Below are 16230 nucleotides of genomic sequence, written 5' to 3' on the forward strand. Positions count from 1 at the left end.
CACTTAAAATAATGACAATCATTTGTTTTTACAGAATTATGAAGTAGTTTAGTGCTGGAATCGATTTTGGATGCGTAGTTAAAACTCATGGCCCTTTCTACGCTCTAACAATAAATGTATGTTACGACAGATTTTCGAAGTTTTCGAATATAAATTTGTCATAAATAGGTTCCTGATATCAGGTTCACGTGAAAGACGGGAAGACAACGTGTACAATAACTGAATGTAACCCATTTATGCCTAGTGGACTCTCCCATCATTCTAAATTGGATAAAATTATTTCCAAAATTAGGAATGTCTAGTATATTTATTTCTATATTTAGAATATTTATTACAGAAATTCCTTTAAGCAAACAGCCCAGACCCTGATGAGGCGCCGCATCATGCGGCGTCTCATCTGGGTTTACGCTGTTTGCAAAGGCCTTTTGTTCTAGACGTAAGGCATAACTGGGCTAATGGTGATAATTATCGTTTCCGCTTCTTGCATAACTGTATCGTAACTTGAGAGTTTCGCAATGTCTTTCATAAGACAGGCCCAAGATGAGGTAAACCAGGCTCTTCACTTACCTTGAGCAGCTATGTACGCCTTCTCTTTACTGTAACCCTGTAATAAATAAGGACTAGATATGCATTGGGTTCTGCAGACTAGGCGTGTACGTTATGTTAATGCATATTCGTGTCAATATCGTAAGATTATATGTGCCGCGTTCAGAGAAACTTGCCTTAATGCATGTGAGTAAAGTGTCGTCCCAGATTAGCGTGTGCAGTCCGCATATGCTTAACGTGGACGACACTTTCCACCTAGACTGGATTTTCGTTGAGAAGAGAATTCCTTTAAACGAAAAAATCCATATAAGCGGAAAGGGAAAGTGTTTCCCTGATTAGCCTGTGTTCATCGCACAGGCTAATCTGGAACGACACTTTACGGACAGGCTTTTATTCATTTTTTCACAGAGCCCAGCTTATATATGAACGAAACAAACACATATTCAAAATGCATTCGTAGACACGAACTTTCTATGATTACGTTTCGTTATTCCATTATTACCATGGCACGCATGTCTTTATTTATTTACAACGGACAACCAGATGGTTTACATCCCGTGGCTGAACATGCAAGATATTTCATGTTCTCACGTCAATGATAACGTATTCTACCGACGCCAATGGCATATCCAGATCAAAGTTTATTAAGCTCAATACAAGCGATTACATACATTAAAATAAATGCAAAAATACAGATGATGAACAAGTATAGTATTCCACTTAGGTAATGCCGTTGGATAGTTAAGATTTCATTTAGAAGCTCTGTAAATACGGGCTAATGCCAAATTTTAAATGGACGTGCATATGTTATTCCTGTTCCTATACAGGCACCAGCTGCAGTTGGTGGAAATATTTACGCAAAAATATCACTCGTATTCGATTTACAAAAAATGAAATCATGTACAAAATGATGCATGCAGTGTACAGTTTAAGAGAGAAAAATGCAAGAATACAAAAATTTAAAAAGAGCGTATGACAGAAGTGAAAAATACGTTTCAATTTTTACCATGCTGAAATACTAGTAACAAAGTTATATAGAAAGTCAAAAAAAGGAGCATCACTATAAGAAATTTACGCATAGTATTATAAAAATTGCACGTGCGCAGCTTCAAACCATATGGAAAAAAACATGACATTTTGAAACATTTACGTTGCTAAGTTGAGGAGTGCTTCGTCGGAAATTAATGTGTTTACAGACAGACAGACGACAATGGTAAAACAAGTATAAAAACATTTCTTCTTCCTTGCTACTTAAAAGTATACCGGCGTTCATAATTTAATGACTTACGTCAATATAGTTGGCGTTAATGTAGTCGTCGTGTTCCTCTTCAAAGTCGTGCAACACGACTCGTGTGTGGTCGTCTGTAAGTAGATGTTTAAACAAATAATTTGCCAAGATGTTCATCGCGTAATTTACAATCATGCGAATTTCTAAAGCGTATGATTTTAAGACATAATGTACATCGTTCTTAATAGACAATGTTGTTTTTTTCGTCCCAAGCACAGGCATCAAACCATGAAGATGTGTTTTCAACTCAGAATTACTTAACATTACATTATAATGTTTTATTAACCCATTTATGCCTAGCGCATAATGCGGCGTCTCATCTGGGTCTGCGCTGTTTGCTGAAAGGAATTTCTGTAAGAAATATTCTAAATATAGAAATAAGTATACTAGACATCCCTAATTTTGGAAATAAATTGATCCAATTTTGAAGGATGGGAGAGTCCACTAGGCATAAATGGGTTAATATATTTGAGCCTCGCTCTGCAAAACCCGGATATAATGCATGAGAGTAAAGCGGTGTCACAAATTAAGATAAGCAATCCGCAAAGTCCAATAGAGGACATCACTTTCCGCTTCAATGGAAGTTTTCGTTGACGGAAGTCTGGTCTACGTTGAAAGTGTCGTCCCTGGTAAGACTGAGCTGACTTCAAAAGCTAATATCTGACGATACTTAACCATGCATTAAGCCCGATTTTCATAGAGCGCATCTCATTTTAATTGTAACAATTCTTTCCTAAGCAAGAGGTACTGAAGCGACGGGTATGAATAAACATATATATTTATAGAACTATATGTGTATATGTTTAAACTTAATTTGATAAATGTAGAAAATTTGGTTATTACATCACTATTATTCTATGTATAATGTATATACATTTTATATACATAGACTAATGGTGATGTACTAACCGAATTCTCTACACTTCTCAAACATAGTTAAAACATACATAATAGTTCTACCACTTCATTAAGCCACCACTAAAAACAAAATCATACGTCAGCAACTTCATCAGGCGCGAAACATTTGTGTGCAAGTAGTCCAAACTAAATTACAATTTATAGCGATTCTAATTAGTGTACAAACATACATTTGTGCAAACACACTGTTGCAACAGATTAGATTATTCAAAATACTTACATGCAACAATATTGCCGTATCGATTCTTGCTTTTATTTTCTTCTTTTCTCGCTGCGTCGCACATGGCTGTAACTCCAGCGGGAATTAACTGAAATATAACAAAACAACGGAATATGTAACATAAAAAAACCAAGAATTATTAATATATTTTTTTATGCAAATGCAATAAAAACAGCAAATCTTGAGAAGTTACAAGAGTCAACTAGGTTAACGAATATAAAATGAATCAATATGCTTAATTGTTACTGCAATATGGCTATTGTCATTATATTAATTTGCATTCCACATACAAGATTAGTATTTGCTGAGAAACAGTCAAAAGAAAAATGCACTTTGAACTACTTTCAAAAAAATAAAATATCAAAACTCTGTTACAAATAATTGAAGCAGAACATTCAAGAAGTAGCAAGGACATCTTCTTTTGGTCTTCTTTTGGTAACTTAACTACGCATTTATATACTAAAAATGGTTAAATTTGAAAAAAAAGCAGTTTCAAGGAACAAACTGGTAAAGAACGACAAACTGTTTATCATGTAGTGTACTGTCAAATAAAAAATTGATGAGTGCAAACATGCTTTTATTAAAATTTAAATTACCCTCTTTCAAAATGTCATACATTACAATACTTTAGGTCTAAATCGTTATCCCGTTAAAAGAATTCTCAATCTTCCTCTACGTAGTAAAATAACAGTGAATTTATGAGTTCATTATATATGTTTTATTAACTAAAAACATTTACAAATATTTTGCTAGACCATATATTGGTGTACCTAGTTTGCTAGACCATATATTGGTGTACCTAGTTTGCTAGACCATATATTGGTGTACCTAGTTTGCTAGACCATATATTGGTGTACCTATTTTGCAAGACCATATATTGGTGTACCTAGTTTGCTAGACCATATATTGGTGTACCTAGTTTGCTAGACCATATATTGGTGTACCTAGTTTGCTAAACCATATATTGGTGTATCTAGTTTGCTAGACCATATATCGGTGTATCTAGTTTGCTAGACCATATATTGGTGTACCTAGTTTGCTCGAATGAATCCTATTAATCATTGTCCACGTCTGTTACTAAGTCGCATACAATAAACAACTTACTATAAGACTTAAAATGTGGTGCCTGGGTACCTCATACGTGTACTCGCTCTATGAATCCCCTCAATCTTGTAATTAACGTGCTCTTGACGCAGTCCGATCAATAAATAATTAAAACATATCATATTGCTTTTAGTAAATTTCATAAAACGTTGACTAGCCTCGCTTTGAGAAAACCGGGCTTGATGCATGTGCGTTAGTCGTTCCAGATTAGCCTGTGCAGTCCGCACAGGCTTATTAGGGACGACACTGTCCGCGTGTATGGAATTTTGTTGAAAATGAATTCTCTTCTTAACGAAAATTCAGTCTATGCGGAAAGTGTCGTCCCTGATTAGCCTGTATGGACAGAACAGGCTAATCTGGGACGATAATTTACGCACATGCATTAAGTCCGGTTTTCCCAGATCGCGGCTCAGTGATACTGGTGTATTGTCAAATGTTAGGTATACCTTGCACACGCGGTAAGTATACCTTGCACTTGGTAAAGTATACCTTTTACTCGCGTTAGGCATACGCTGTATTCGCGTTAGGTTTACCTTGCACTCGCATGGCATACGCTGTATTCGCGTTAGGTATACCTTGCACACGCGGTAAGTATACCGTGCACTTGGTAAAGTATACCTTTTACTCGCGTTAGGCATACGCTGTATTCGCGTTAGGTTTACCTTGCATTCGCATGGCATACGCTGTATTCGCGTTAGGTATACCTTGCACACGCGGTAAGTATACCTTGTACTCGCGTTAGGCATATGCTGTATTCGCGTTAAGTTTATCTTGCACTCGCATGGCATACGCTGTATTCGCGTTAGGTATACCTTGCACACGCGGTAAGTATACCTTGCACTTGGTAAAGTATACCTTTTACTCGCGTTAGGCATACGCTGTATTCGCGTTAGGTTTACCTTGCACTCGCATGGCATACGCTGTATTCGCGTTAGGTATACCTTGCACACGCGGTAAGTATACCTTGTACTCGCGTTAGGCATATGCTGTATTCGCGTTTAGTTTATCTTGCACTCGCATGGCATACGCTGTATTCGCGTTAGGTATACCTTGCACACGCGGTAAGTATACCTTGTACTCGCTTTAGGCATACGCTGTATTCGCGTTAAGTTTATCTTGCACTCGCATGGCATACGCTGTATTCGCGTTAGGTATAACTTGGACTCACATGGCATACGTTGTATTCGCGTTAGGTATACCTTGCACACGCGGTAAGTATACCTTGTTCTCGCGTAAGGAATACGCTGTATGCGCGTTAAGTTTATCTCGCACTCGCATGACATACGTTGTATTCGTGTTAGGCTTACCTTGTACTCGCGTTTGAAGCCCTCGCATTCGTTACACTTGTTGTTCTTGACGTAGTCCCACAAGTCCTCTACTCGCACCGGGACGACGTCGAAGCCGATGTTACCGTAAACAGGCTCCGAGTCCGTATCGGAAACGGCGTCCGGGCACTCGCCTAGCAACGGATTGTGGTCCATCGTGTCTGGAACGGAAGCAGTAACCCATGTATGCCTAGCGTCTATAAAAAAGGCATTGGCAAACAGCGTAGACCCAGATGAGACGCCGCATGATGCGGCGTCTCATCAGAGTCTGCGCTGTTTGTTTAAAGGAATTTCTGTAAGAAATATTCTAAATATAGAAATAGATATACTAGACATCCCTAATTTTGGAAATAAATTGATCCAATTCAGAACGATGGGAGAGTCCACTAGGTATAAATGGGTTAACGTAAATCGTTTTTCTTGAAGCGTTCACTAAAACATGTGCTGGTCTTTAAAATACTTTTTGCGACATAACATTGTAAATGAGGTGGTGTCTACTATATTGTATCGTACATAGATCATTATTTGATTATATTCAAAGAAATGTTTGATTATAAATTTACGCTAACGTTAAAACCGGAAGCTAAATGGCCTAAACAGGTTTTTTATTGTTCGAATAAATGTATATTCATGTAGATTCAATTCTATCATTTTGATAGGTCATTTTACGAAGCATTATGTTATGTCAAAGTTGAAACAACCAATCGCAAACAGTACTATGTAACCATAAATTGTATCTGCTATTTAGACCGAATACAAACAGGGGAATTAAATGATACATCGATTTGACGACCAAATACGACGTTACTTCCCCTATCGATATAAATTTAGAACTTTTAACAGGGCGAATATTGGTTCCACTAAAACAAAGGTTTGCCTTTTTTTCTTGGTACCCTTCATGTTTTTTTGGCATTCAGAACGGATCTTTAAGCAGCCCGGTGTTTTGGATCACACAATAAATCTATTTAATGTTTATTGACCCATTTCCGAGCAATTATCATTTGCCTAATGCGTTCACCGATCCTGAACGTAATAATTTCAATATAACTCTTAGTTTGGGGACGCTATTATTACATCGGTAACATATCAACCTCAGCGATTCTAATTCGAACCTAGTTCATGAAACAAGAGGGCCTGAAAAGCCCAAAGTCGCTCACCTGAGATACACAGGAACTGACCTGCCCTTTGCAGCCCAATATGACATTAGAACAAACAAACAAACAAGGTTTTACTATGGCCATATAAGAAAAAAAGGCGATCACAAAAGCTAACCATGAGCACATTGTGCTTAGGTGAGCTTAAAAACTGGGCTGTTCGCAAAGGCTGATCACAGACGACAACTCCTGAAATTGTGGCATTATTTGTTTTAAGGAACGACAACTCCTGAAATTGTGGAATTATTTGTTTTAAGGAAGTCTCTTCTTAACGGGGCAGGCAACTCCTCAACGTGGAGTTATGTCCCCTGGATGGTGTCGTTTACAGGAGTTGTCTACTCCTCGTCAAATATGGTTGAAGCAGAATTTGCCTTTCCCGAGAAGCCGGTGCGGATTGCACAGGCTACACAATGTACTTTTTAATCACGCTTAACGCACTAGCATTAAGGTCATATTGATTTATTATTATGAATTCGAACGGACATGCGTTTACCGAGAGCATCTGTTACAGAACTTGTTCCACTACCTACCAATTGGGGTCGAGGGCGGAGTCAAATCTGGTTCCGGAATAATTGTAGGCCCGAAGTTGGGCATTTCCGCCTTCTCACGGTCCGACTGTATCTTCTTTTTCCTAGCAAAATGGTACATGAAGCAGAAATAAAAGCGTATCCTACTGAATAAGCAATAAGAGGTCAATTGAAGTCTTGGTCGCGTTGGCGTTAATTAATGCGAATGCGACTTTGTACGACATGTATATTGAGTAATATGTAGACAAAACAAACTCATGGACAAGATAAGTTGACTCCAGTAAAAAACAAATCAAGTTGTCTTAAAAAAAAGAGACGCCCAAGGAACATGAGATATTGTGACAAATGAAAGTAGATGTGTTCATTCTGTAAATTTGGTTTTTGTTTTAATTGATTTACGGCGTTTAATAAGGCGTAATAAATTGTTTAATAATTGTACGTCTAACAAATACTATTTAACATTTTATTTAACAACGTGACAGAAATGTCTGACAGATCTCAAATGTGTATATTGTACGTGTACAATAATTATCTTACGTCATAAAGTTCATGACGTCATTACCTCCATACAAACAGCATCAGCGCCACCACTAGGATGAGGACAATGAAGACGACAAGGACCCCGACAATAGCGGGAACGTGATTTGACGTCATATCCGCCGTCAGAACACTACGATCTGAAAAATGCCGCATTTGCCGTGGCCCCATGTTGCATAATTTGAAATTTAACACAAACGAAAGTATCCATTTATATTTCAATTGTGTTTAGATCTTTATCATCTATGTGTAATATTTTCACAAAGAAAGCTTACCAAAATGGTGCACATTTTTGCAGTGTTAGAGTGCTGATCAAATAATTTTTTGATTAAACAAACTTAATAACAGACACAGAACATGACTCTAATATAATTAAATAATCTGTTACAATATATGCTACTTAATAATTGTAACAAGGATATTGACGAGTAATAACGACATCATTCATCAAGACAAAGTATATTGTCGTTTTTTTCCTTAAATTATCGTTATTTCCTCAGAGATAAAAAATTGTGTTTAACGCAATTTCAAAGTACACAATCTTACCAACGGATCCTTTTATAGCTTTCGATGTCGACGTTCTTAAACCCTGAAAGCATCAAATAATGTAAGATATTTCAACTGTCGATTTATCGTTGTTAGTCAGGAAATACAGCACAATTTAATATAAAAGCAATTCAACTTAACTGACGATTCGGTACAGCATTAAAGGTCATTAGCAGAATAGACTTTGTGAATTATGTTCATACAACATTGTTCAATACCATCTTAAGTGAACCCAAGAGACAGTGAACTGGCTTTTATAATGACACTTTTTGTATATTTGCTTTAAAATTACAGGATTTCGGGATAATTACAAGAGCAATTATATTCGGGGTTAATTAAACTGAGTAACGAAATTAAAAACACACATGATTTTTCCCCATTTATTTTGCCAACCTCTTCATCAAAAGCAGTCTCTTACCAACATTATAACCGCAATAAGCCGACTTTTTAATGACCTCTGTTTTACGAAAAGAACGCTCATTTGATATCCATGATTATTTTTACAATAAAGGCCGCACACCTGATTGCTTTTAGTTTGTTTAACGTTAATACTTTCCCACATATATATGTATTTGGACGCATTTGTAGTCCCTTAGAAAGTTAAATTTAATTTAAGACCTTTCTTACTTAATTCACGTTTTGAAGGCTTCATTTCCAACCCTTAGTTGATGAGCAGCAAACAGCATAAAACCTAAACAGACTGTGAGTTACTCGCAGGCTGTTCTGGTTTTATGCTGGTTGCAAAAGCCATTTTCATTTTGCTCCTGATGGGGGAAAGGGTTAAACAATGTATTTGATATAGAAAAGTTAACAATTTCTCACTCAATATTATTACATATGGTTTAGAATTATTATTATAATGGTCGAAACACACACCGTATCAGTTTCAGCAAAAGCGCACAACCAGATATCGTATTCCACTTCCGGCAGCAAGGGAACGTTAGTGTAGCCGCCGTATGTCTTGTTGTCGCCGACGACGAAGTTCCCGACGGCGTCTCGGTCGGATAGTTGCGCCGTCACGTACATTGGGAGGCCCTGTTTTACGGCTGTGTAGTAATCAACTGCCGTGTCGGATACGTCGTCCGACTGCACGCGTCGGCGACGACGTCGGCGGTTAGATTGGTTTTGAAGGCGCTCGACGACGATACGGTAGAAACTGAAATAAATTTTTAAAGATGGACATATTTAAATTACATTGTACATATTTAGTTTTTCGTCTTCTTCTGTTAATAGTCGTACTTGTTATTTCCTTTTTGAAATCTTTTTCTCCTTCTTCCTCTTCTTATTTTTCTTATCAAATAATAATAATAATAATAATAATACTGCTAATAATAATAATAATAATAATAATAATAAAAAAAAAATAATAATTATCATTACTATTATTATTATTATTATTATTATCATTATTAGCAGTAGTAGTAGTATTAGTATTATTATTATTGTATTATTATTATTACAGCTGTTGCAATTCTATACAACAACCAACACATAAAAAGAAGATTCTCACATTCCTCTGCGTAGGAGAAATTCGTTATTCTCATTCTTAGATAAATGGAATATGTTACGTGCAAGCAAACTTCACAACAACTCAGACATTTCTACCACTTTACCTGACTGTCAGGTCATCGTGGGGCTTGATCTCCACGGTCACCGTCGTCTCTGATCGTCCCAGTATCGTCGGCGCCGGTGGATCGCTCGGATCTAAACATAGATATGACAAAGACATTCAAAGACATTAAAAATGCCCTTGAAAGGTCTAAACATTGATATGCCGAGCGAATAAGAAATTATATCTAATTCGAAATCTAAGAGATATAAATCGAGCAAAGATAAGCTTGAAGTGTCTTAAATAGATATAATAAAAACATAGACAATGTCTCACCTTATGAAAGGTGAAATAATCGAAATTTAGCTACCAAGAAAATTACGATCCAAAACACATAATTGAGCCGTGCTCTGTGAAAAAGGGGTTTAATGCATGTGCGTAAAGTGTCGTCCCTGATTATCCTGTGAAGTCCGCACAGGCTAATCAGGGACGAAAATTTCCGCCTAAACTAGATTTTGATAAGAAGAGACTTTCTTGGAACGAAAAATATAAGTAAAGCGAAAAGTGTAGTCCCCGATTTGCCTGTGCAGACTGCACAGGCTAATCTGGGACGACACGTTACGCAAATGCATTAAACCCCCTTTTTACAGAGCACGACCCATATATGAATAATTCATTACCAACAGATTCCGTCCACACAAGAAGGTAAGAGTTCGGCCCGGTGCCTGTGCTGGAGCTTGCGTTGATAGTGCACTTGTACTCGGTAGAGGGCGTCAGGTCGCTGTAGTTGAACGACGTCATCGGCATCATCGTGCTTGGTATACGGAACGGTTCGAACATTGGTGACGATAGCGATCGAAGGCTCACGCACTGTACCTGTGTACAAAAATACCCAAAAGGATAAAAAAACTTTAATTATAATACCGTGTTTCAACAGCCACTCTATTCCTAAAATATAATATTAGTAACAAACTAATGAAACGTATCTATGATTTGTACATTATTGTATGGAAAAAAGTAAATCTATTTTAGATAAAACAAATTCATAAAAAAACGAAATTCTTACAGATATGTTTGTTATCACTCTTTTGCTCAAGAGTTATTGCGCATTCGAATCAATATAAGATTGACAGAAACTCACATAATAGAAAAGGGTCTGGACAGTTGAGGGGACCGGATGTTGCCACTCGAGCATGATAGAAGTGGTGGTGCGCGAGGTGTTCCGGAAGCGCGTCACTATGCCCGGACCTAGAACGGGCGTATCTAAAACTACATCCTCGGCTGCATGGAAGGGTAAATATGACGAGTTGTTAGTGTGAGTCGACAAATTAATCAAAGGTTAGTGAGTTAAATGGGGATATGTGTCTTGTTCTGAGAAAACTGGGCTTAATTCATGTGCGTAAAGTGTCGTCACAGATTAGCCTGTGCAGTCCGCACAGGCTAATCAGGGACGACACTTTCCGCTTTAATGGTATTTTTAGTTTCAAGGAAGTCCCTCCTTACCGAAAATAAAGTTTAGGCGGAAAGTGTCGTCCCTGATTAGCCTGTGCGAACTGCACAGGCTAATCTAGGACGACACTTTACGCACATGTATTATGCCAATTTTATCAGAACAAGACACATATGATTGCACGATTTGAGCCTCGTTCTGGGAAAACTGGGCCATATGCATGTGCGTGTAGTGTCATCCAAGATTAGCATGTGTCCGCACAGGCTTAGCAGGGACGACACTATTCGCTTTAATGCTATTTTCATTTCAGGTAAGTCTCGGCAACACGACAATGCAGTGAAGGCGGAAAGCGTCGTCCCTGGTTCGTCAGTGCGGACTGCACAGGTTTATAGGTTACAGTATACTAAATAACTGTTTCATGTAGTGCTGTACTCTCTAAAAAAATAGATGTGCACTTTAAACTAGTGTTCTGTCTTTATCTTTTGGAGAAAGTAGTAGGGCATGAATATGTGCTCACTACTATATCCCTGAAATATGATTACCTTAGAGACTAAAGGAAAACATGGCACTGAAAAAGGTTACATTTCACTATAAAACGGCCGGAAAAAAAGTTGCAAAAACAGTCGATTTTGACTTTTGACAAGTTCTTTCTTAGTTCGTACAAGACGTATCTTTTTTATTGCACAAATCGACTCCGCTTAGAATGGCCTTTAAGAAAAGGTATGGGTATGGGGGTCTCTATGTGCAAAATGTTGCATTTATTTTCGCTTAAAGATGGCGCTTTTACATTGAATTATATAGGGAAACTATTTAGTATATTGTGACCTAAACGCAAACCAGGCCCCGTCACGAAGGAGCTGTATTTACATAAAATCACCATTTTTTGGGTGGGGTATTACGCGTTTTGGCAATTTTCACGGAATAAATGCGTTTATTTCATTAATTTAACGAGCATAGTGATTTTTTACGAAAAAAAAGCTTTTTAGAGGAAAATAATAAAAAATCGTACAAAAACTCGTCTTCAGCATCACAAATCGCAACAATTTTTGCTCAAAGCACCTCAAAACACGTTTTCATAGTTGTTTACTTCTTTATGGAGGTAGCTTGTAACAATATTCCAGTATTTAGACTGAGTGTTATTATTAAGGGCAGTCTTTTACTCCAGATCGCCTTTTATAAATCAAAGCTCCGACCGCGAAAGGCAGATGGCTTACCAGGTGTTATTATAAAATGCATTTTCAATCATTTCTACCTGAAAGATCGATCTGAAATTTGGCACGCATATTGAAAATAGGTTTATAATACTCAAGAAGTGCTTATTTTTGGCGATATTAACAATAAACGTTGTCTTTAAGGTTACAGTATACTAAATAACCGTTTCATGTAGTGCTGTACTCTCTAAAAAAATATCATAGTTGATTCGAAGCCATGTTGTGCACTTTAAACTAGTGTTCTGTCTTTATCTTTTGGAGAAAGTAGTAGGGCATGAATATGTGCTCACTTCTATATCCCTGAAATATGATTACCTTAGAGACTAAAGGAAAACACTGCACTGAAAAAGGTTACATTTCACTATAAAACGGCCGGAAAAAAAGTTGCAAAAACAGTCGATTTTGACTTTTGACAAGTTATTTCTTGGTTCGTACAATCTTTTTTATTGCACAAATCGACTCCGCTTAGAATGGCCTTAAAGAAAAGGTATGGGTATGGGGGTCTCTATGTGCAAAATGTTGCATTTATTTTCGCTTAAAGATGGCGCTTTCACATTGAATTATATAGGTAAACTATTTAGTATATTGTGACCTTTATATGATACGACTCTTTACGCACATGCTTTAAGCCTAGTTTTCCCAGAGCGAGGCTCATTTGCATGATTTAAGCGACCACATTTCCTGTATTAGTAACACCGTGAAATAGTGGTGATGATAAGAAAATCCCAATAAAACGTTATGTTTTTGTGTGAATAGTGCATGCACTCATTGTTACCAAACAATAATAGAAAAACAACAACATTAGTTTACTAACTTCAATAAATTACTGACAATTCTTAAGTAATTTAATGTAAAACCTTTAAACTGTCTTCAATTGAAAAACGCGGCTTCCACTTAATCAAGAATAATATTGTAGGGAGTATACATTGCAAATCTTAACAATTTAGTATACTGTAGCTTATCAGCGACATTATTTGTTAAAATGGCAGAGCATATCTTCTTTTCATCAGATTCAACATATTTCTGCTGCGTATGCGAAATTGCAGATCGATCTAAAAACTAGAAATGTGTCCATAACGTATTTTGCATGTCCTCTAACAAGCAATAATGGTTTGCGTGATTTCAGTTCTTTATTCATGGGTTCCATGAAGCAAACATGAACTAAACTGATGTCTATTAAAAAACATATGTATACATGCTTTAATAAAATAGACATACACGCTATCTAAATATTATTTTTTTTTAAGTTTTTCCGAATTTAGAGTGATTTTAGATGCAAAAGCAGCATTATCTTTTCAAAATACCTGCATAAAACCCCCATTTTCGCTGATAAAACTCAGCAGTCACATTATACTATAGATCGCATTTCATCAAAAAATTGAGTAGTATCGTTCGAGCTGTTCGCTTAATAGTCGAGCTAAAACACAACGTTGCGAGCATAGTATTCGTTAAAAGAAATTGCTCGAGCAAACAGGTACGCACAAGAACCAAAACTATGTACATACGTTCTTTCGCAGTGGACGCCGTCAAGATGGTGCTGTAGTCACCTGACCCCGCGCTGTTAACGCCTTGAATCTGCAAACAAGTACATTTTATTTAGCTTATAAAAGTACACACATGATGCTATTGGTATTAAACAGTTTTAAGCATCCAGTCCTATTCCTAATATTGACCGTTCCACACCGTTGACCCCATTTTTATCAATGTGAGCCACGCCCTGGGAAAACTGGGCTTAATGCTTTGAAAATCTTTCCAAATAAGTCTGTTTAGGCCGCAAATGCTAATCGAGGACGACATATTTTGCTCAACCGGATTATTTGTGACTGAGGCATTACTTATGGATATCTAATTTAAGCGGGTATTAATGGGAAAATTGTCGTGGCCGAGTGGTTAAGGCGATAGACTAGAAATATTTTGGGATCTTCACGCGCAGGTTCGAATCGTGCGAACAACGCATACTTTTTGCGACGAGTTTTATTTCTTTTCTAACGTAATTTGATTTAATATAGCATATAAGCTATGTTTTTGTTATATATGTTGCAATTTGTATGCACATTATTGATTGTTTTAAATTAAAACAACGCTATGGCTAAATTGGGTGATTTACTGCTGAAAATACGAATCATGCATGTTGCATTTTTATTTCAAAAAGTAAACGGTAAATCTGTCATTTCTTGGTATATTTGCTGTATATAGTGTATCTATTAAAACTAAGTTCAAAATATTACTTAAATTATACAATTTTGAATTAAATGACACTTTGTTTTTTACCAAGCCAATTTCTACTTGGCTGAAACCACTTACATTTCATGGCGCTCTTCCATAGATAACAAGTCATAAAAAATAAATGTCTGTAAAAGAATACTTATTTCATCTTGTTTAAACTTTAAACACCTTTACTGCATCTTTATACAACACCTGCATGTCCATATTTGAAAATATGGATGAAATATGGAACTTTCATACACACCGGGGTGCAAACAAACTGGACAAAAGTCGAGCATGTGGGTGGTTTTGAAAAAAATCAGTATGATTTTTAAAAAGCATTGGAAGGACCGCCTTAAATTATGCATGTAGTTCAGTGAAATGATGCTGATTAAGAAAATAATACATTAGATTATATTTGGAAAGATGCCCATTACGGATGCGCTAGTTTAAGAAACTGTCTGTTCTCTTCTGTCTGTTCTTATTATCGGGCATCTGGTCACTTGCCATTTTGGTCACATGCCATAAGTAAAATGTGTAAAGTAAAGGAGGCAAGAAGTTGACATCCCTGATGATGACGTTGTCGTCAATGATAAGGGATATGTTAATCACATAGTTCAATAATAATTACATCAATTAATAATAAAGAACCATTTTATAATTGAATATGCCTAACCTTAACGAAATATCATCAGCTAAATACTTTAGTAACCAGAGTGTAACGAAGATTAACATTTTAAATGATCGTTTAAGATCATTATGTAAGATTTGTAATCTGGTTTTACTATTTTTGTCAAACCTTGACGTTTCTCGTTTTTTTCTCAAAATGAGTATTATTCGATACAGTAATATCTTGAGTTTTAATCGACATTGCATCAGTTTTCCATTATCATAACATAAGAAACTACAAAAAAGTACACCCACACTTTAAGGCGGCTGGCATTTCGAATTTGACCTGTATTTGATCAAAACATGATTTGTTTCTGTTCCACACATTTCAGGTAGAGTTTGCTGATTTAAAAGCTGAAATTTAAGCCAAAATTTCCAAATATTGACAAAGATATGATTTTTTTCTACTAGCCTAAAACAAATTGGATGAAAAGGAAAAAACTTATGATAAGCAAACAAACAAAATAAAATCGAAAGAGGACATTTTGTCACCTGTATATTATAGCTAGTGCTTGGTTCAAGACCCGTCAGAGTAAACTCCACTTCCGGTTCCTCAGACTCCCACTGTACTCCCTTCTTAGTGGAGAGCTCCCTCACGAAGCCTTTCCAGTATATGATGGTGTACGTGGTCAGGTTGACCTTGGCGTTGGCAGGGCGACCCCAGGAAAAGGTCAAGGCCTGTGACGTATGGTGGGTCAAGCGCAGGTCTGTCGGCGCGGATAATACTGCAGAAGAACGTTTAGTAAGAGTTTAAGTGTGCGAGTCTTAACGTGCGAAACGTGAATAATATATGGCGTCCTTGCGAAAAACAATTTTACCAATGTCTTTCTCGTCCGACTGATTGACCGATAAAACCGATACCTAGCACGTCGAAAGCATTAACCTGCAAACAGATTGACCGATTAGCACATAAAAGTATTAGTATGTAGTATTAGTCGGGAAGGCGGTCATGTCCGGAAACTACACTTTATTTGAATTAAT

General features: G+C 36.8%; 1 protein-coding gene across 1 annotated transcript in view; it reads right to left on the reverse strand.

The window, feature by feature from the left end:
* Positions 1–16230, reverse strand: part of LOC127872191 (receptor-type tyrosine-protein phosphatase mu-like) — a 114775-nt gene that overhangs the window by 16513 nt on the left and 82032 nt on the right. Inside the window, exons 11-23 of the mRNA XM_052415521.1 lie at positions 15742–15974; positions 13881–13950; positions 10856–10962; positions 10395–10590; positions 9779–9869; positions 9042–9321; positions 8166–8208; positions 7645–7759; positions 7086–7186; positions 5384–5562; positions 2973–3060; positions 1835–1908; positions 568–604 (exon numbers count right to left, since the gene is read on the reverse strand). Of these exons, the coding sequence (XP_052271481.1) occupies positions 568–604; positions 1835–1908; positions 2973–3060; positions 5384–5562; positions 7086–7186; positions 7645–7759; positions 8166–8208; positions 9042–9321; positions 9779–9869; positions 10395–10590; positions 10856–10962; positions 13881–13950; positions 15742–15974 (1614 nt within the window). The remainder of the gene's footprint in view (positions 1–567; positions 605–1834; positions 1909–2972; positions 3061–5383; positions 5563–7085; positions 7187–7644; positions 7760–8165; positions 8209–9041; positions 9322–9778; positions 9870–10394; positions 10591–10855; positions 10963–13880; positions 13951–15741; positions 15975–16230) is intronic.

The sequence above is a fragment of the Dreissena polymorpha genome, chromosome 3 (assembly GCF_020536995.1).
Source record: "Dreissena polymorpha isolate Duluth1 chromosome 3, UMN_Dpol_1.0, whole genome shotgun sequence".
Lineage (NCBI taxonomy): Eukaryota > Metazoa > Mollusca > Bivalvia > Myida > Dreissenidae > Dreissena > Dreissena polymorpha.